This window comes from Rutidosis leptorrhynchoides, chromosome 6, assembly GCF_046630445.1.
Source record: "Rutidosis leptorrhynchoides isolate AG116_Rl617_1_P2 chromosome 6, CSIRO_AGI_Rlap_v1, whole genome shotgun sequence".
NCBI classification, from domain to species: Eukaryota; Viridiplantae; Streptophyta; class Magnoliopsida; order Asterales; family Asteraceae; genus Rutidosis; species Rutidosis leptorrhynchoides.
Window position 1 is genome coordinate 185669715 of NC_092338.1, and position 21700 is coordinate 185691414.

Sequence of the window (21700 nt, forward strand, 5' to 3'; positions counted from 1 at the left end):
CGGTAGTTGGCCAGAAGGACGAGGAATGTAGTAAGATAAAACTATAGGGGCGAGGAATGCAAAAAAATTGGGAAAAGGACGAGGAGTGATATTTGAGGTATACCACAGGGACGAGGAGCGTAATTATGTCTTATAAGTTAAATTATTTAATACATTCGTGATTTTATTTTAGTGTGTTTGTTGTACCAAGTACCGAGTACATATTTAAAGTACCGTTGAGATTGAATTAATAGTTGGAAATACAATCGGCTAATGACGTAACCATTTCGTCAGTATGACCCATGAAAACAATCAAAATTCAGTTACCCAACCACCTGAAACCACCGTCATCACTAGCCACCAAATCCTACAATGCTCAAATCAACCGTTACGCAGCCGCCAATGCTCACCGACACGTCATCTTCCTCTACTTCACCATGCTCAAAACCAACATTCTCCCTGACCCGTACACGTACCCAAGTATGCTCAAAGCTTGCACATCATTAAACCTATTTTCACACGGCATTTCATTCCACCAACACGCCATCACAAATGGGTGCTCCTCTGATGCCTATATCGGTGCCTCTTTGATCAACTTCTATGCCAAATTTGGTTACACAGATGTTGCCCACAAAGTGTTCGATGTAATGCCCGAAAGAAACGTTGTACCTTGGACCGCGATTATCGGGTGTTATACTCGATCAAAGGATGTGGACACTGCATTAAAGTTGTATAATCAAATGCAATGTGAAGGAGTTAACCCGAGTTCAGTTACTTTATTAACTATGGTCTCTGGGGTAACAAAGGATACACATGTTCAATCTTTTCATGCTTGTGTTATACAATACGGGTTTTGTTCTGATTTGGCCCTATTGAATTGTATGATTAGCTCATACGGCAAATGCGGAAGATTATCAGATGCTAAAAACTTATTTGAATCGATGGAGAAACGTGACATCGTGTCTTGGAATTCTTTAATTTCTGTTTGTTCCTTAACTGATAACGTTGAAGAAATATCTCAGCTTTTGTCTAGGATGTGTTTAAGTGGATTCGATCCTGATTACCAGGCGTTTGGGTCGTTAATCTCAACTGTTACAAGACTGGGGAATCCTCATATCGGTAAAATAGTACATGGAAAAATAGCCATTAGTGGTTTCGAAGCAAATGTAAAGATTAAAACTGCGCTTTTACAAATGTATCTTAAGTTTAAAGATGTAAAGACTGCTTGTAAAGTATATAAATCAACCCCGGATAAGGACATGATCTTATACACAACAATGATATCCGGGCTTTTACAGAACGAGTGTCCCGATAAGGCATTAGCATCATTCAATGAGATGTTAATTTCAAAAGTGAGACCTTCGACCACAACCTTAGCTTGTGCGCTTGCAGCTTGTGCCGGTATAGGTTCGTTTAATATAGGAACTTCAATTCATGGTTACATGTTAAGACAAAAAATGTTATTAGATGTTCCTACTCAAAACTCTCTTATTACAATGTATGCAAAGTGCGGCCGACTTAATCAAAGTTGTTTTGTTTTTGATATGATGAACGATAAAGATGTTGTTACATGGAACGCGATGGTTGCAGGGTACGCACAAAACGGTCAGTTTGATAACGCGTTGTATATATTTAACGAAATGAGAAAATCGTTTGAAAGACCTGATTCGGTAACTGTAGTATCTCTTCTTCAAGCTTGTGCATCAACTGGGGCCCATCTTCAGGGTAAATGTATACACAATTTTGTTATAAGGAGTTGTTTCAGGTCTTGTTTGTTAATCGATACAGCTTTAGTTGATATGTATTTTAAATGTGGTAACATAGATAATGCCAGAACATGTTTTGACCTAATGTCGGAACACGATGTGGTTTCATGGAGTACGATGATTGCGGGATACGGTAGTCACGGTAAAGGCGAAAAAGCTCTAGAGATGTTTTTAACATTTTTGAATTCTGGGTTCGAACCAAATCATGTTACTTTTTTATCTGTTTTGTACGCGTGCAGTCATAATGGGCTAGTTGATGAAGGGATTAGGCTATTTGAAACAATGGTTAACCGTTACAAGATTGAACCAAGGCTTGAGCATTGTGCGTGTGTTATTGATCTTTTGTGTAGAGCTGGTAGGATAGAACATGCTTATGAGTTGTACAAGAACATGTTTTGTGAGCCGGTTGTTGATGTTTTGGGTATTTTGCTTGATGCTTGTACGAGTAGAGGTAATAAGGTGATTGGGGATGTTATTGGTGATGAAATACGAAAGTTGAAAGTTGAAGATGCTGGGAATTTGGTTCAGTTAGTTCATAGTTATGCTTCGGTTGGTAAATGGGAGGGTGTGGGTGAGGCATGGTTGCAAATGAGGTCCCTTGGGGTTAAAAAGGTGCCAGCTTGGAGTTTTGTTGAGTTAAATGGTAATACTACGACGTTTTATAAGGACCATAGTTCGCATCCTGAGTATGAGGACATTGTAATGTGTTTGAAATCTGTGACGATGCATTCAAAACCAAGAAAAACGTATGCAGATTCTTTAGAATGTGACAATTTTTGACCAAGATAGTTTAAGCATATACATACAAGCATTGTTGGAGTACTCAGAATTACTCGGCAAGTACTCAGTTTTGCCACTCAGCGAGTACTCGGTCAAACTCATGATTACTTGAAAAAACGGTCAAAGCTCGATCAAAACTCAGGATTACTCGAAAAATCAATCATAATTGGTCAAAACTCGGTCGATGTAACTTGGTCAACGTCCGAGTACTCTTGAGTTGCTGAGTACTCACTAAAAAGTCCCCATCAAGTACTTGCAACCTTGATGCATACAAGTAATGTATGCATATCTTTTCTATAGTGTGTTATGTATACCTTTCAAATTTATATATATATGCCATCACTTAAAGTAGTGAAAACTACTCAAATTTTTATTTATTTTATATTAGCAATATAGACAAAATTTGTTAAATAGTCCCTGTATTTTTACATTTTAGCTTAAACTAGTTCGGTCCGGTCCGCGCGATGCGGCGGGGTCTTTCGGCCCGCGTATTCATATTTAATGCAGTTTTATTTACAGAAGGGAAAACGGCTCATGTGTTATGCGTCATTGTTGGTGTCGTCCTCTTTAGCGTTTTTTAAAATCTGTTCGGTTCAAACGTAGTTAGTTTCTTTATGTTGATAAAATTATTTCGAGCCTGACGGTGCTGGCGAAAAAATCTAACTCCTGGCGAGCAGGAAAAGACGGACTGTCGTTGTGTTTAGCGTTTTTTCAAAAGTGTCTGTTTCGAACGTAGTTAGTATCGTTTTGTTCATAAAATTATTTCGAGTATGATGCTGGTGTCGAAAAAATTTAAGTCGTGGCGAGCAGGAAGATACGGGCTGTCGTTGTGTTTAGCGTTTTTTAAAAAGTGTCCGTTTCGAACGTAGTTAGTCTCGTTTTGTTCATAATAATATTTCGAGTTTAACAGAGTGGTCGGTGAAATTTAATTCGGAGCGAGGAGGAAGATACGAGCTCTCGAAGGCGTTAGGGGAAGTTTTTATTTTAAGTTACGGAATTGACAATTTACCCCCCTGAGTGCAGGGTATTATTTGTAAGTTGGTAAAAGTTGAGGGGGGTGTTTTGCCTTATTTGGGATTAGGTTTGGGCAATTGTCGTTTCATGTGGTGTGGCGGCCAAAACGACCACAAACCCCATCACTTTTCGTGTATATATATATTAATATTAATATATTAATATTAATAATTAATTAATATTAATATATTAATTAATATATTAATATATTAATATTAATATTTACATTTATATTTACAATAAGTATATTAGCCAACACCAATGAATAGTACTCGGGTGATGTCGTGAATAGTACTCGGGTGATGTCATCACGACATCACCTATTTCGTCTTTTAGTGATTTATATATATATATATATATATATATATATATATATATATATATATATATATATATATATATTTTACGGTTTTTCATCCCGATTATCTGGCCCAACGGAGTGGGCTACTCCGGACCTCCATCTAGTTAATATTAATAGTCACTCCCAATAATAGCCTGCAAAAATAGTCACTGAATTCATGTTTTGGTCCCAACTAGTTGTGGAGCCCTCGTTTCGCCCCGGGGGCTTCGTTTTGAATGCGAGTTAAAAAAAAAAAAAAGTCTTGATATATTTTGTAAAAAAGAATTTTTTTCGACATCTAATATTGAAGAGTTGTTCCTTTTGCGAAAGTTGCTTCTTTTAGCGTTCATTTTTTTTTTTAAGTTAGTTGATCTATTTTGTAAAAAATAATGTTTTTCAACATCTTATGATAGCATTGAAGGGTTGTTCTTTTTATGAAAGTTGTCTCTTTTATCGTTGAGGTGGAAAAAAAAAGGTAGTTAAATTTTTTGTAAAAAATTTTTTTTTCTACATCTTTTGGTAACATTGAAGGATTGGTTCTTTTACGAAAGTTGCTTTTTTTTCGTTGGAGACAAAAAAAAAGGTGAAATTGACGAAAATACCCCTGGTTACTATTTATGAATAGTGAAATAGTGTTTTGTCTTTAAAAAAAAAGATAGTTGAATTTTTTGTAAAAAAAAAAATTTTTCGACATCTTTTGGTAACATTGAAGGGTTGGTTCTTTTACGAAAGTTGCTTCTTTTATCGTTGGAGATAAAAAAAAAAAAAAAGAAGATGAAATGACGGAAATACCCCTGATTACTATTGATGAATAGTGAAATAGTGTTTTGTCTTTTAGATAGTACTAGTGTTCGAGTCCTCGCTTTGCGGTGGGGGTTCGGTTTTCAATGTATTTTATTGCGTTTAGTTTGTAAAATTATTTTGTGGTTAACGATGATGTCGTTGAAGCGCAACTCGAGTCGAACTAAAATGTATAACCCGTGAAAGATTTAAATGTTATTTTAAATTAACAATATCTGTGCATCTCTGCGTTTCGCTATGGAATTGTCGACTTTTAAAAATTTAACGGAGAATTAACGTGTATGAAAAGTACCCCAAATATTTAGCGTTTTTTAAAAAGCGTCCGTTTTGCGTATAGCTAGTGACATTGTGTTCCTAAAATTATTTCGAGTTTAACGATGATGACGGAAAAATTTAACTCGTTGCGAGTGCGAAGATATGACCCGTTGAATATTTGGGTGGAGTTTGTTTAAGATTTTTTATGAGAATGGGTATTTGACACTTTATCCCCCTATTTGGGGGGTGTATTTGATTTTTTGAATAAAGTGTGGGAGGTTTGTTGTTCAATTTGAAAAAAAAAAAAAAGCAAAAAGTTGAAAGTACCTCGGGGACTATTGATTTTCCCTATGTCTTTTACATATACATATAATATAATAATTTCATCCCTGTTACTAACTAAAGCTAACGGTCCGTTAAGCTACATATATGTGAGTGTCAATTGCGCCCGTTAAATATCAAATAGCTCGATTACTAGTTGGTTAGTAATTAATAAGTTGGTCAACTCATCGCCACAAAATGGCTGTATGTATGTATGTATGAGTAACAAGGCGTCCTCGTTAATTTCTATATTTAGAAGAAGTTGATTTCTCTCCTTTGGAAGGTCAACTAACAGACATATTGTTTTCCACTGTTTCTTTCCCACATGGACACTTCAAGTCAGACGTGACATCATCTTATTAGTACTTGAATTTTTTTTGTGAGCACTTCAATCATCGATTCTCCAGTTTCAACATGTGTTTCTATATATTTACTCAAGCAACAGATCGATTTAAATGGGCACACTAACACCACGTACATTCACGTCTTAAAATGAACAAAAAATTAACGAATCGAACCTAATACGATATGTTGTTCGTCGCTTGAATCTGATACGATGTGTTGTTCGTTGTTTGATTCATCCATTGAGAAACATAATGCTGAAGTGTGTATAAAGAATGAATGCAAACTCAGATTAGTTAGCTACATAATTTGTTAATTAAAATTGTGTAAAGGAAGAAACGAATTTGAGATTTATTACAAATTGAGTTTGTTGAATTGAGATTACAAATTGAGAGAGGGAAAACTGTTAACTGAAAACATGAACTAATCTACCACAATCACGAGCTATTAATACAGATATCGCCTAGCCTAATTACAGTTACGACATCTTAACTAATTTGCCCGCCTATTAACTATCTTGAACGAATTTTGACTTTTCTGTTGACTTCATCTTGAGCTGGTGACGATTGGGAAAGAGCACGTGCCTCGCACGTGGATTATGAAATGACTATATCAATCCCTTCCTCTTCAAAACATTCTTGACCTCAAGAATGGTGAATAGCAAAATCAAATTCTGGGAAACGATTGGCGATATCCTCTGCAAGTTCCCAAGTTGCATCTTCAACACTTCCCATCTGCCATTGAATAAGAACATAGATCACAGCTCTATTATCTTTTTTCACCATTTTCCTATCTAACACCTTCAAAGGAGCTACAGCCAGTAGCCCATCTGGATCCATGTGAGGTAGGGTACCCATTGCTGTAGGAATCGACCCCTTGTGCAATTTGAGCTGAGAAACATGAAATGTAGGGTGTATTCGTGCATTAGCTGGCAGATCCAGCTTATAAGCTGCTGCACCAACCTTTGATACAATTAAGAATGGTCCATAGTACTTTGAAGATAACTTGTGAAATGTAGCTTTTCTCATGGAATTTTGCCTGTAGGGTTGCAACTTCAAATAAACCCAATCCCCTACATTGAACTCTCTGTCAGACCTTTTCAAATCAGCATAATGTTTCATTCTAGCTTGTGCTCTTTGAATTTGATATTGAAGAATTTTAATTGCTTCCTCTCGAGCTTGTAATGATCTGTCTACAGCTTCAACTCTACTTGTACCCTGAGCATAAGTGATTGGTGTGTTGGGTTGTTGACCATAGACTATTTCAAAAGGTGTTGTTTGAATGGCAGTATGGAATGTAGTGTTATACCAATACTCAGCTAAAGGCAGTCATTTGACCCACTCTTTTGGTTTTTCACCAGTCATACACCTCAAAAAACATTCCACACATCTGTTGACTACTTCTGTTTGACCATCAGTCTGTGGATGGTAAGCTGTTGACATGTGCAAACTCACGTGTAAAATCTTGAATAGTTCCTTCCAAAAGACACTAGTGAACACCTTATCTCTATCACTAATGATGATTTTTGGTAACCCATGCAATTTATAGATGTTGTCCATGAAAACAGTAGCAATTTGGGCAGCTGTAAATGGATGGGTCAAAGCTATAAAATGCCCATACTTGCTTAATCTATCTACTACCACCAATATTGCAGATTTTCCATTGGACAAGGGCAGACCCTCAATAAAATCCATAGAGATTTCCATCCATACCTGTGTTGGAATAGGTAAAGGCTGCAAAAGCCCTGGTGACCTTGCCAAATCAGCTTTATTTCTTTGACAAATAGTACATGTAGTCACATGTTGCTGCATATGTTTCCTCATTTTTTTCCAATAAAAACAAGCTCCAATTTTCTTTGTGGATGTGACAATACCTGAATGCCCACCAACTGAATCTGAGTGAAAATGCTGAAGCAACTGCTGCCTTAATTCACTATTACACCCCACCACCATTTTTCCCTTCCTAAACAGTAGGCCATCTTTCAAGGTATAGTGCTTTGACTTCACATTTCCCAATTGCAATTGTTGTATGAAATTTTGTAGGTCCACATGCTGGTCAACACTGACCTTAATTCTATCCACCAAGTCACTTTGAATTGTTGTAGCTTGTAATGAAAATAATTGACCACACCCCTCAACCCTTGATAATGCATCAGCTGCTATATTTTCTTTGCCACTCTTATACATGATCTCATAATCAAATCCCATTAACTTTGGCATCCATTTCATTTGTGTAGGAGTTGAGATCCTTTGATCCATTAGGTACTTAGGCTTAAGTGGTCTGTTTTGATAATGAAATGCCTATCCAACAAATAACCCCTCCATCTATCTAATGCCAATATTATAGCTAAAAACTCCTTCTCATAAGTGGACATTGATTGATGCCTAATAGATAAGGTTTTACTCAAATATGCAATGGGGTGACCTTCTTGTTGTAGCACTGCACCAACCCCTGTACCAGAAGCATCAGTTTCAATGATAAAAGGTTTATCAAAGTTTGGCAAAGCTAAAATAGGGGTTTGTTGCATAGCTTGTTTCAACTCTTGGAATGCTACAGTAGCATCTTCACTCCACACAAAAAGAATCCTTTTTGAGTAAATTAGTCAATGATACCAATTTGATAGATACTTTCAGAATCTAAGATCGATCGTGAAAGTAATTGCAATAATCTGGGAATCGTAAAGGAAGAAACGAATCTGAGATTTATTACAAATTGAGTTTGTTGAATTGAGATTACAAATTGAGAGAGGGAAAACTGTTAACTGAAAACATGAACTAATCTACCACAATCACGAGCTATTAATACAGATATCGCCTAACCTAATTACAGTTACGACATCTTAACTAATTAACGAATTTTGACTTTTCTGTTGACTTCATCTTGAGCTGGTGACGATTAGGAAAGAGCACGTGCCTCGCACGTGGATTATGAAATGACTATATCACAATTATGTTAAGAAGTATATTGATAATGATTTTTGGCTAGTATAGTGGAAAGCATTTTTAATGAACACACACTCACTGATCGAGCTACATTCTTTTGCAGCAATGATTTGCTCAGCTTAATAATTATTAACCTACTAACACTCATGGACAGACCTATTTGTTATCTAACGGGTGCATTTGACACTCGCATGTTTCAAACTTAACGGAATGTTAGCTTTAGTTAGTATCAAGGATGAAATTGGGATCAAAACACGAATTTAGTAACTAATTTTGCAGGTTATAATTGGGAGTGACTGTTTAAGCTAAAATGTAAAGACACATGCACTATTTTAGCAATTTTGTCGCAATATAACTTAAAAAACAAACATTAACATAAGTATAGATGTAACAAAGATGCAATAAAGAACACCAAAATCCATAGTCATAAACAGCACAAACCACACTAAAGCCATAGGTTCATAAATAATTAAATATTACATATGAAAGTAACTAAAATTACTTTTCTACCCATTTAGGCAGCTACCGAACAAAGCAAAACAAGGCAACACCTTCCTCACAGTAGGGGCATTATTGTCAATCGAGCCACCTTCTCAACCCGACATACGTCCAACACCAACCTTCTGGGCTTCAACTTTAAGAGACTTGAGGTATTTAACAGCTTCATCAAGAACATCAACCGTATTCATTCGTTGATTACCACCAGGCACGATTCTTCCAAGTGACTTCACCATTTTCCTCATTTTTTCACGCTTTCTATCACTCTACCGTTCGACTCATGATACAGTACAGATCCGGGCCCGTTGTTTCTGGATGTATCACTTGTATCGATTCCAATTGTACGTGCTGTGCTTACCTCATCATCATCATCTTCTTCTTCCTCTTCATCTTCATCTTCATCTTCCAAGCTCAACAACGCATCAATATCTTCCGTATCTTCTTTCATTACCATGGGGGCATAAACGTCTTTTTGCACCCGTGTAGTATCATGGAAGTAAAGTGCACCTACGTTCAGACTCGGGTTGTACATGATCTGGCTATGATTATCTGACCGGTCAAATATGACAAAAGTCCTCGGACAATCACATGATGCCTGAACGTCGACGTTCTGATCAAAGAACGATGAAATATGGTTGTCGGGTGGGTACCCACTTCCCATTTAACCAATCAGGTCTGAACTTGGGCCTTGCGGATATTGGGCTTAGGATGATATGAAAGGAAAAAATAAAAATAAAAATTAATCTTAAAGGCTATGAACGATACAAATGATGCGCGTTCAACTTATTTCCATTTTAGTCCGAAAGATTTATATTCCAACTTAGTAACAATCTCCAATAACTTATAATGATGAATGATGAACTTCTTAATCGTCTTCTAATGTTAATATCTCCAAAAGCTTTGACTTTAAAAATTCTACGTAACAGGCTTAAGCAACTGACGGAAATATTCAGCCTGTAACAAAACACAAGTCAGCTATAGGTCCATCAGTTTCAAAGAAAGATGATGGTTGACTTTGTAGGTCAAACACAAATTAATATTTATTCATTACAAACACTTTGACTGTCTGGTCAATATATATCATGTTTCTGATGAAAAAACTACACGAAAGCCGAACAATACTTTAGTTACAAAGACGAAGGTTGACTAATAAGTCAAACAGACACTGGCATATGAGGTCAAAAACATAATGTTTACAATGCAAAATCGGTATGCTCTATGCTCTTCGGAGTATATGTTTATCGATTCTGTACCCCAAAACGGAGTACTTGTTTGAGCAAATAAGCAAAGGGTACACCTTAACAAACATTAAAATTATGAAAAAAGGGTTTGTCTAATGTAACAACAACAACTTCTACCGTAAAGGTGCATGAGTGGTGTTTGGTTTGTTACGGGTGGTTGGCTCTTTACTTGCGCAACAACTTCCACCTGGCATGACGTTCGAGTTCTGTTTACAAGGTCTTTTGGCTCTATTTATTGAGGCAACAACAAGTGTCGACTTAATGGCGACTTGACGGCCGCTTAGAGCCAAAATTGAATTCCAGGCAGGCTTTAAAACCAATGGAAATTTGATTCTACCATTCCCATGGCGTCTCTTTTTTTATTTTTTATATTTTTAATATCCTTCTTGTAAGTTTTTTTTTTTTTTTTTTTTTTTTTTTTTTTTTTTAGGCCGGAGGTGCTCACGGAAGCAATCTATCTACCCTGGAGTAGAGAGAGGGATGACTTTCTCTTCCTGTGGGTGGAGAATTTTTTCTCAACTCGTGGTTAGAGAAACGACCTCTTTTCTACGCTAAGGTAGAGGAAGGATTGTCTACATCTCACCTCCACGTACCTCGCAGGTGCGGGATTGGGTTTTGTTGTTGTTGTTTGTCTAATGTGTGCAAATATAAGGGCAAATATGAAAAATCATGGAAAACAGCATATACCGAAACATTAGGAATTAAAAACTTACCTGACAAACTTGCATCAAATTAAAATAAGGAATGATCCCAACACTCATTCTAATTTTCCCAACTTCTTTCAAAGATCGAATTCCCTTTTGTGCTACACCAATGAACATTCTCAGTCAATATGTATGCAGTAATAAGTAATAGTAAGTCATACGACTAATAGACACACGCCTGCAAATTGAACCGAAGAGTTTTATTAGCACTCCACGTTCATAAACCAATAGTTTCTTAACATCCTGAAAGAAAGGCAGTTGCATCTCACCGTTAAAAATCAAACTATAGAATGAAACGAAATAAAACCGTCAAGCGAGAACACTTTCTACAATAATCGATTCCCAAAGAGGTCCACGGCATGTTGCTCCAATTCTTTTAATTCGATTTTATGATGAGCCCCCTAAAACATGATCACAATTCAAAATTAATTCGACCATAAACACAAAATCACTTTCTTAATAATCACTTTGTTAATAATAAGAAGTAGCATTAGCAATATCGATTACATTAAAATGGATAATAACGGATGTCCTAAAAATGTTTACAGTTAAACTTCCAGTAAAATTACTAATCCCAAAAATAGGAGTGCAAATTTAGTAAATAAAACAGTTAACACATACCCAAATTCAGATTCTTGAAGCAATTAAGATGAAACTTTTATGAAAGAAAACTGAGAAAATGTTTAGTTGTTGATCTGGTGTTAGAGAGAGATGAAATGAGGGGGCATGAAATGGAAACAAGTGTGCTCGGTGGGTTTTTACAGTAATTTTTTGTGTGTGGGGATGGAGTTGTATGTGTCTGCTTTTTTGTTTGCGCTGATGAGAGTCAAAAGAGGGAGAATATGAGTCGTTAGATTGAGATATGAGGTGAAATGTGAGCCGTTGATTAAATATGGAGAGCCCGCGTAAGCGTGATGACTTTGACAAAATGTTACTACCACTGTCGCAATCTAATCTCTAGGAATCGGGTACTTTAAACATTTAATTACTCGTATGAAAAAGACAGTAACTTGTATCTCAATTTTAAAAGTTATCAAAACTATACTTTAGATTTATTAACGTTCTAACATATATTTTTGTTTTCCATGCGTAATCTAATGGTATTCTAATCTAATTATTGAATTGAATTATTAATTTAAGATAAACCAAAAAAATTATTCCGAAATATATTAAATTAAGATGGAGGGAACTTCACTCCTTTTATTACCTCTAGTTCGTCATTCTTGGAATTTAGGTTGCTTATTATAGGTGGCAAACAAGGGCCTTTTGTGTTATGGGATGTAGGTATGAGATGTGAGTTAGACGTGAAGATGACAACGGATAAACGATGAAGATGACGATGACAGGCATAACCATGAACACCATATCTGAATCTATGGCTGTTACTTTTGGTTTAGAGATCTGGATCTAACCATGAACATATTATCATTTTCACTCGTCAATCGAACGAATTTAACCATAACCACATAAAGATAACTGGATCTGAATATACATATATACATGGGATGTACAGTCAGAATCAATCAGTAATCTTCGTAATTAGGATGCATGGTTAGAAACTTAGAATTAATTAAGTGTAGAAATATAGAATTCCCCGTAACTCCATCCGTATAACCTTTAGGTGTAGAAATATAGACTAATAATAAGTAACCTGTAAATATTAAATCACGATTTAGGCCTTTCTCAGGTGACTAATTACGACATGTATAAGTGTATAACAGCCCTCTTTTTTCCATTTTAGTACCGCTGCTTGGAGTATATAGTACTCCATGTATAGTAGAGATAAAAAAGGGGTTTGAATCAAATAGGATGTATGTTTGGTTTCGTAACTAATGTGATCCCTTTGTAGTTAATTTGTGACGAAGGAGGTATGTGATGATGATTTGTTGTTAGATGAAAGATGACGATGAAGTTGAAGATGAAATGAAGATGGGTACGAAGATGAAGAGTGATAAAAGGATGAATTAGAGAATCTACAACATGATAATGATATGGAAATAAAAAAAAATATAAAATATTTCCTTATTATTTATAGATTTTTTTTTTTTTTTATAAATTTATAAATCATAGCTGCGCTGGTCCCTCGTTTTTAATAAAGAGAAGAGGAGAAGACGAATTTACCCTCACATGCAAGGCACATGCCAAGGGTTAACAGATTTTTTTAACGGCAGGTTGACGGAGGGATGCTAATTGCAAATTTTTTAAAAACAAGAATTCTAAAGGCAAAAAAAACTTGAAGGACACTGTTAGCAATATGGGGTATGAATGTATGATACAAGAACCAACGGAGCAAAAAAAGTCCTTAAGAAATGGTGAAATCTTCATTGCTTCAGAGTTTTGGTTATGAGCACTACCTTACATGTTTACCCTTTAACAAATGTACACCATTTATCAAGTTTTGAAAATAATACTCGTTCTATTTGTACTTTTGAGCTTATGTAGTTATGTGATAAACTGATATGAACATAATTTAAGACTTTACGTGGTTACATACCTAATGTATGCAGAAATTAACCATACTACTTTTATTATTTTTTTTTTCAAAAACAAAGGAAATATATCAATAACAATGAAAGGACCCGTTCATATCGATTATAAACGATTCACAATAGTTGATTACATCGCGAGGTACTTGACCTCTATATGAAACATTTTACAAACATTGCATTCGTTTTTAAAAGACAAACTTTCATTTCATCGAAAGTTGACAGGCATGCATACCATTTCATAATATATCTAAACTATAAATGACTTGATAATATTCTTGATGAACTCAATGACTCGAATGCAACGGAAGATTTCTTTCGTACCTGAGAATAAACATGCTTTCAAGTGTCAACCAAAAGGTTGGTGAGTTCATTAGTTTATCATAATCATTCATTTTTATCATTTTTATAGACCACAAGATTTTCATTTCTATTTCTCATAAATATACGTTCCATGCATAGAGACAAAAATCATTCATATGGATTGAACACCTGGTAACCGACATTAACAAGATGCATATAAGAATATCCCCTATCATTCCGGGACATACATCGGACATGATAAAAACAACATCGAAGTACTAAAACATCCAGTACTTTGGATGGGGTTTGTTAGGCCCAATAGATCTATCTTTAGGATTCGCGTCAATTACTAGATCGGTTTACTAATTCTTAGGCTACTAAACAAAAAGGGGCATATTCGGCTTCGATCATTCAACCATAGAATGTAGTTTCAATTACTTGTGTCTATTTCGTCAAACATTTATAAAAGCGCATGTATTCTCAGTCCCAAAAATATATATTGCAAATGCATTTAAAAAGGGAGTAATGAAACTCACGGTACTGTATTTTGTAGTAAAAATACATATGACGACATTGAACAAGTGTAGGGTTGGCCTCGGATTCACGAACCTATATCATTTGTATATTAATAAATATACATAATTGTAATCGAACAAATATATATATATATATATATATATATATATATATATATATATATATATATATATATATATATTATTAGTGATATAATTTTTATGTTAATAACCTATATATGTCATTTTATATATATATTAAGTAAATAACCATATTTATATAGTTAACTTTTTTGTATTAAATATATATGTATATGTATATGTATATATATATATATATATATATATATATATATATATATATATATATATATATATTTATATATATTTGTATATCTATATTTATTTTATAAATATCTTTTGTTTGTTAACTTAATGATAATACTAATACTAATAACAATAAAACTAATAATAATAATGATATTATTGGTAATAATTATAAAAATAATACTGATAGTTTTATTGATAGCTTTAGTAAAAATTAATAGTAATGATAGTAAATTTTAATAATAACAGTATAGATAATGATAATCATAATAATAATAGTAAATATTAATGATGATACTTATAACAATAATAATGATAATTATGCTATTAATAATTATAAGTATATTGATAAAACTAATATTTATAAAAGGATAATAATCCTAATGTTAATGATAATAATAATATATTTTTATTACTTTCATAACAATAATGATAATCATAATCATAATCATAATGATAATGATAATAATAATACTAAAATGATAAGTTTACTACTAATAACAATATTACTAATACTTATAATAATAATAATTATAATGATTATAATACTTTTACATATGATAATAATATTAATAATTTTAACACTAATAGTAATAATAATAACAATAACAGTAATAACAATAACAATCATAATAATAATAATAATAATAATAATAATAATAATAATAATAATAATAATAATAATAATAATAATAATAATAATAATAATAATAATAATAAATTGATAAATGACTACCTTCAAAAGCTCAAAAAGAATAATGAATCGCCCAAGCCGGGACTCGAACCCGTGACCTCTCGTTAAACCGACTACACACCCAACCATCCAACTGTATCTATTTTTCTGTATTCAAACCTAGCTAATATTTACTTAACCCGATAGTTTCTGTTTCATATTCTCTCTTCTTCTTCAATACTCTGCTCGATCATTGATCATACATCCATATCAATAATCGACTGAATTGGGTTTTGGGATCATAAACTAAACATAAACGAATTTAATGTGAAACCTTTGATTTGTTTTTAACAGCAAACAAACAGAATTTTAAAAAAAATTTATCAGACCCGTTTTGGAGAAGATGAACACCAACTCTGATTTCGATTTTAAAAGCGTTTTAGCTCTCGGTTTCAACATGAATTATACTCTAAATCTATCTTAGAAAATTTCTGAATATGCAATTTAACTGGAAACATAAGAACAAGTTCGAATTTCATGAAGAATGATTTATTTGACTTTTTAAAGTTGAACTTTGACTTCGAAATTTGTAATCAATATGAAAAATTGAAGCTTGAAAATTTGCAGTGAGCTTAATTAGGATATTCCTAACAAAACAGCTTCTTTACATTTTTGAAATTCGTTAAGAATTCAATTTGTTAGTAACCTACAACTAGTTGTCCACAGTTAGATGTACAGAAATAAATCGAAATATATTATCTTAAATCAATCCACAACCCAGTGTATACACGTCTCAGGCTAGATCACAACTCAAAGTATATATATTTTTGGAATCAACCTCAACCCTGTATAGCTAACTCCAACATTACTGCATATAGAGTGTCTATGGTTGTTCCAAATAATATATATACATGGGTCGATATGATATGTCAAAACATTTGCATACGTGTCTATGGTATCCCAAGATTACATAATATATTAGAATACATGTATAATACAATATAAGTTAGCTAGGATATGATTTGTATAGATTTGTTAAACATTTCCCGTAGCTAAAAAGATCAAAAATATCCAATCTTGTTTTACCCATAACTTCTTCATTTTAAATCCGTTTTGAATGAATCAAATTGCTATGGTTTCATATTGAACTCTATTTTATGAATCTAAACAGAAAAAGTATATGTTTATAGTCGGAAATATAAGTTACAACTCATTTTTGTAAAGGTAGTCATTTCAGTCGAAAGAACGACGTCTAGATGACCATTTTAGAAAACATATTTCCACTTTGAGTTTAACCTTGATTTTTGGATATAGTTTCATGTTCATATGAAAAATCATTTTCCCATAAGAACAACTTTTAAATCAAAGTTTATCATAGTTTTTAATTATCCAAACCAAAACAGCCCCCAGTTTCACTACGACGGCGTATATCCAATTTTATGGTGTTCATCGTGTTTCCAGGTTTTAAATCATTAAGTTAACATATCATATAGATATAGAACATGTATTTAGTTGATTTTAAAAGTCAAGTTAGAAGGATTAACTTATGTTTGAAAACAAGTTTAGAATTAACTAAACTATGTTCTAGTGATTACAAGTTTAAACCTTCGAATAAGATAGCTTTATATGTATGAATCGAATGATGTTATGAACATCATTACAGCCTCAAGTTTTCTGGATAAAACTACTGGAAATGAGAAAAATGAATCTAGCTTTAAAGGATCCTTGAATGGCTTGAAAGTTCTTGAAATAGAATCATGACACGAAAACAGTTCAAGTAAGATTTTCACTCGAAATAAGATTGTTATAGTTGTAGAAATTGAATCAAAGTTTGAATATGAATATTACCTTGAATTATAAAGATAACCTACTGTAAATAATAAAGGTTCCTTGATCTTAGATGATTACTTGGAATGGATTAGAAAGCTTGGAAGTAGACTTGCAAACTTGGAAGTATTCTTGATTTTTATGAAACTATACTTATGGAATTTATGAAGAACACTTAGAACTTGAAGATGGAACTTGAGAGAGATCAATTAGATGAAGAAAATTGAAGAATGAAAGTGTTTGTAGGTGTTTTTGGTCGTTGGTATATGGATTAGATATAAAGGATATGTAATTTTGTTTTCATGTAAATAAGTCATGAATGATTACTCATATTTTTGTAATTTTATGAGATATTTCATGCTAGTTGCCAAATGATGGTTCCCACATGTGTTAGGTGACTCATATGGGCTGCTAATAGCTGATCATTGGAGTGTATATACCAATAGTACATACATCTAAAAGCTGTGTATTGTACGAGTACGAATACGGGTGCATACGAGTAGAATTGTTGATGAAACTGAACGAGGATGTAATTGTAAGCATTTTTGTTAAGTAGAAGTATTTTGATAAGTGTCTTGAAGTCTTTCAAAAGTGTATGAATACATATTAAAACACTACATGTATATACATTTTAACTGAGTCGTTAAGTTATCGTTAGTCGTTACATGTAAATGTTGTTTTGAAACCTTTAGGTTAACGATCTTGTTAAATGTTGTTAACCCATTGTTTATTATATCAAATGAGATGTTAAATTGTTACATTATCATGATATTATGATATATAATATATCTTAGTATGATATATATACAGTTAAATGTCGTTACAACAATAATCGTTACATATATGTCTCGTTTCGAAATCATTAAGTTAGTAGTCTTATTTTTACATATGTAGTTCATTGTTAATACACTTAATGATATATTTACTTATCATTTAACATAATTAACCAAGTGTATCAATATCTTAATATGATTCATATGTACCTAGTAAGACGTTGTTATAACGATAATCGTTATATATATCGTTTTCGAGTTTCTTAATTTAATAGTCTAATTTTTATGTATATAACTCGTTGTTAAAATACCTAATGAGATACTTACTTATAATAAAATCATGTTAACTATATATATAACCATATATATGTCATCGTATAGTTTTTACAAGTTTTAACGTTCGTGAATCACCGGTCAACTTGGGTGGTCAATTGTCTATATGAAACCTATTTCAATTAATCAAGTCTTAACAAGTTTGATTGCTTAACACGTTGGAAACATTTAGTCATGTAAATATCAATATCAATTAATATATATAAACATGGAAAAGTTCGGGTCACTAAAGTACCTACCCGTTAAATAAATTTCGTCCCGAAATTTTAACTGTTGAAGGTGTTGACGAATCTTCTGGAAATAGATGCAGGTATTTCTTCTTCATCTAATCTTCACGCTCCCAGGTGAACTCGTGTCACACCCCCAAAATAGGGCCTAGGGTATTTGTGACTAATTATATCAAATCACAGTTGTATAAACGAGAACGACTCTATATGAGACGTTTTGAATAAAACATTTATTAATAAAACAGCGGAAGCATTAAAAGTTTTACATCAAATTTAAACTGAAATAATAATAATAGTCTTAATGCAAAGTAAATGTAATGAAATGAAGACTCCATGTAGCAGCATTCAATTCATCAGGTAGCAATCATGACAATCATCTTATTCGTCACCTGAGACAAAACATGCTTAAAGTGTCAACCAAAAAGGTTGGTGAGTTCATTAGTTTATCAAAATCAATCATTTCCGTTATAATAATAGACCACAAGATTTCAGTTTCATAAATATCCGTACACTAGCAAGTGTATAAAAGCATTCTATAAGTTGTGGGCACCCGGTAACTAGCCTTAACAAGAGTGTGTACCCCTGAGTTATAATAATATTTGCACCGAATCAAGTGCGTTACGTTAACCTCGAAGTACTAAACACTCGTTCTTCTAGTTTAGTAGTGACTAGAACAACATCTGGGTGGGGGTGTAAGTCCCGATAGATCTATCTTTAGGATTCGCGCCTACCAGTTCATAAACCAATAGTTAAAGTTACCAAGCTAGGGGATTTTTGATTATAACCCACGTAGAATTAGTTTTAGTACTTGTACCTATTTCGTAAAACATTTATAAAACATCGCATGTATTCTCAGTCCAAAAATATATATAAAAAGGGAGTAATGAAACTCACGCATATAATTATTGTAAAACAGTTAATAAAACATTTGCATGTATTCTCAGCCCCAAAAATGTAAAGAGTAAAAGGGGAGAAAATGAAACTAACCCAAAATCAGTTTTAGTGTTTGTATTCATTTCATAAAACAGTTATAAAACAGCGCATGTATTCTCAGCTCAAAAATGTAAATTGCAAAGCAATTAAAAAGGGAGCAAATGAAACTCACCTTAAATAGCAGTTGAAGTATTCCACGCAAGAAAGGAAAGTAAAGCAAGTAAGTGACCGAGATATCAACTAGAAGTAGTTCTTTAAGAGAGAAATGAGAGATTAAGGTGTAAGTTTGAAATGAGAAATGTATGTGGTATTTATAGTTGAAAATGTTAGGTAAAAAAAAAAATTAAAATAAAATAAGTAAATCTTAAAAGTTAAAATAAGAAAAAGTATTTTATATTTTTATTAAAAGTAATTTTAAAAGTTAAAATAAGAAAAAGTAGTTTGTATTTTTATTAAAAGTAAAATCTTAAAAGTTAAAATAAGAAAAAGTATTTTGTATTTTTATTAAAAGTAAATCTTAAAAGTTAAAATAAGAAAAAGTAGTTTGTATTTTCATTAAAAGTAAAATCTTAAAAGTTAAAATAAGAAAAAGTAGTTTGTATTTTTATTAAAAGTAAAATTTTAAAAGTTAAAATAAGAAAAAGTAGTTTGTATTTTTATTAAAAGTAAATCTTAAATGTTAAAATAAGAAAAAGTAGTTTGTATTTTTATTAAAAGTAAATCTTAAAAGTTAAAATAAGAAAAAGTAGTTTGTATTTTTATTAAAAGTAAATCTTAAAAGTTAAAATAATAAAAAGTAGTTTGTATTTTTATTAAAAGTAAATCTTAAAAGAAAAGTAGTTTGTATTTTTATTAAAAGTAAATCTTAAAAGAAAAAGTAGTTTGTATTTTTGTATTTATTTATTAAAAGTAGATATAGTTTTGATTTTTTTTTGTATAAAATTCTAAAAAAAAATTTGTTTAATATATTTCTAAGAACATTTAACATTTTATTTCTATATTTGTTTAATTATTAAATACAAATTTTATATAAAAATTATTATTATATTTAGTTTTTATAAAAATTAAAATTTATGATTATTAATTTATAGTTTTTATTAGTTTTATAAATGTTATAATATTATTTATTATTTAGTTAATTATATATTCTATTAACTAAATAACAAAAGTAATATAAATATTATATATATATTCATTGATATAATTATGTTATATTATATATCATAATCTTATTTATAATATTTATAATTATATTATTTATTTTAAGCGTACGTTTATTCGGTCAACGTTAAATTTATTCGTATATAACAACTCTAGGTATTTTAGTAAAATCGGAAGTCAAAAAGTGAGGGTTGTTATAGTACCTACCTGTTAAAAGAAATTTCGTCCCGAAATTTAGTTTTTGCCATCAATCGGCGTTGTTCGTACCTAGACGAGGATATTTACATTTTATCTGGTCTTCACGTTCCCAGGTAGGTTCGGGGCCTTTCGTGAATTCCAACGGATAGAATATTGTTCTGTTTCATGCATTTAAATAATACGAACCCTAATTTCTTACAGGTTCTTCTATAAAGTACATTTTATCATTAATGCGGAGGTTATCTAAAGGATTAATAAGAGTGTCATTTGACTAGGTTATCCTCAAAAGGGATGATGGTGTTATACGAGCATTTTAGTAAACTGAACATATGAAATGTGTTATGAATAGTATTGAGCTTATTTAAAACTTTGAGTGTTTATGTCACAATATTAGGGTAGACAAAACAGAGAGTAGTTCATGAAAATTATAGTCATGAAGTTTGATAGAGATCATCATTGTTTACAACAAGAATATTGTAATGATGAATATAAGTTGAAAAAATAAAGTTTTATCACTACTGAATAATATGGATAAAACGATTTGATTATAGGAAGCGTATAAACGAAGCTATTGTAAAAGAGTGAATGAGAAATTAAATGTTCGCCTTAACTTTTGACGTAGTCACGATTGATTTCCGGAATTCAAGGGATTAAAGGAAATCTTCGTAATCCATAAGATTTGATTCTCCGGTAATTAAGGAATTTGAAATTTTCTTTGATTAAATGAGGTGAATTGCTTCAATTGCTGTGTTTGGAATTTTGCTATAAATTAGCTTCTTCCGTTTCATTATCTTCACCACTTCTATACTTTCTTCCTCAATTCATACTTCCAAAGATTGTGAGAATGCTCCATCCAGTTCTCATCCTGGATATTTTTCTGACTATCATTTCAGTCATTCTTCTTTTTCATTTACCACCAGAGGAATTTGTTTTCTTCTACTATTACCTTGGGGTTATAGTG

General features: G+C 32.3%; 1 protein-coding gene and 1 pseudogene across 1 annotated transcript; one reads left to right on the plus strand and one right to left on the minus strand.

Moving 5' to 3' along the window:
- Window positions 1-243: 243 nt before the first annotated feature.
- LOC139855483 (pentatricopeptide repeat-containing protein At4g04370) lies at window positions 244-2872 on the plus strand. Its single transcript, XM_071844708.1, has one exon. The coding sequence runs from the start codon at window positions 282-284 to the stop codon at window positions 2523-2525; it is 2244 nt and encodes a 747-aa protein (XP_071700809.1). The 5' UTR covers window positions 244-281; the 3' UTR covers window positions 2526-2872.
- A 6080-nt stretch (window positions 2873-8952) lies between these two features.
- On the minus strand, window positions 8953-11744 carry LOC139853368 (uncharacterized; annotated as a pseudogene).
- Between the last annotated feature and the right edge of the window lie 9956 nt (window positions 11745-21700).

What these genes read in the sequence shown, in the direction of transcription:
- LOC139855483 (XM_071844708.1), top strand. Translation starts at nt 282, where the DNA reads ATGAAAACAATCAAAATTCAGTTACCCAACCACCTGAAACCACCGTCA.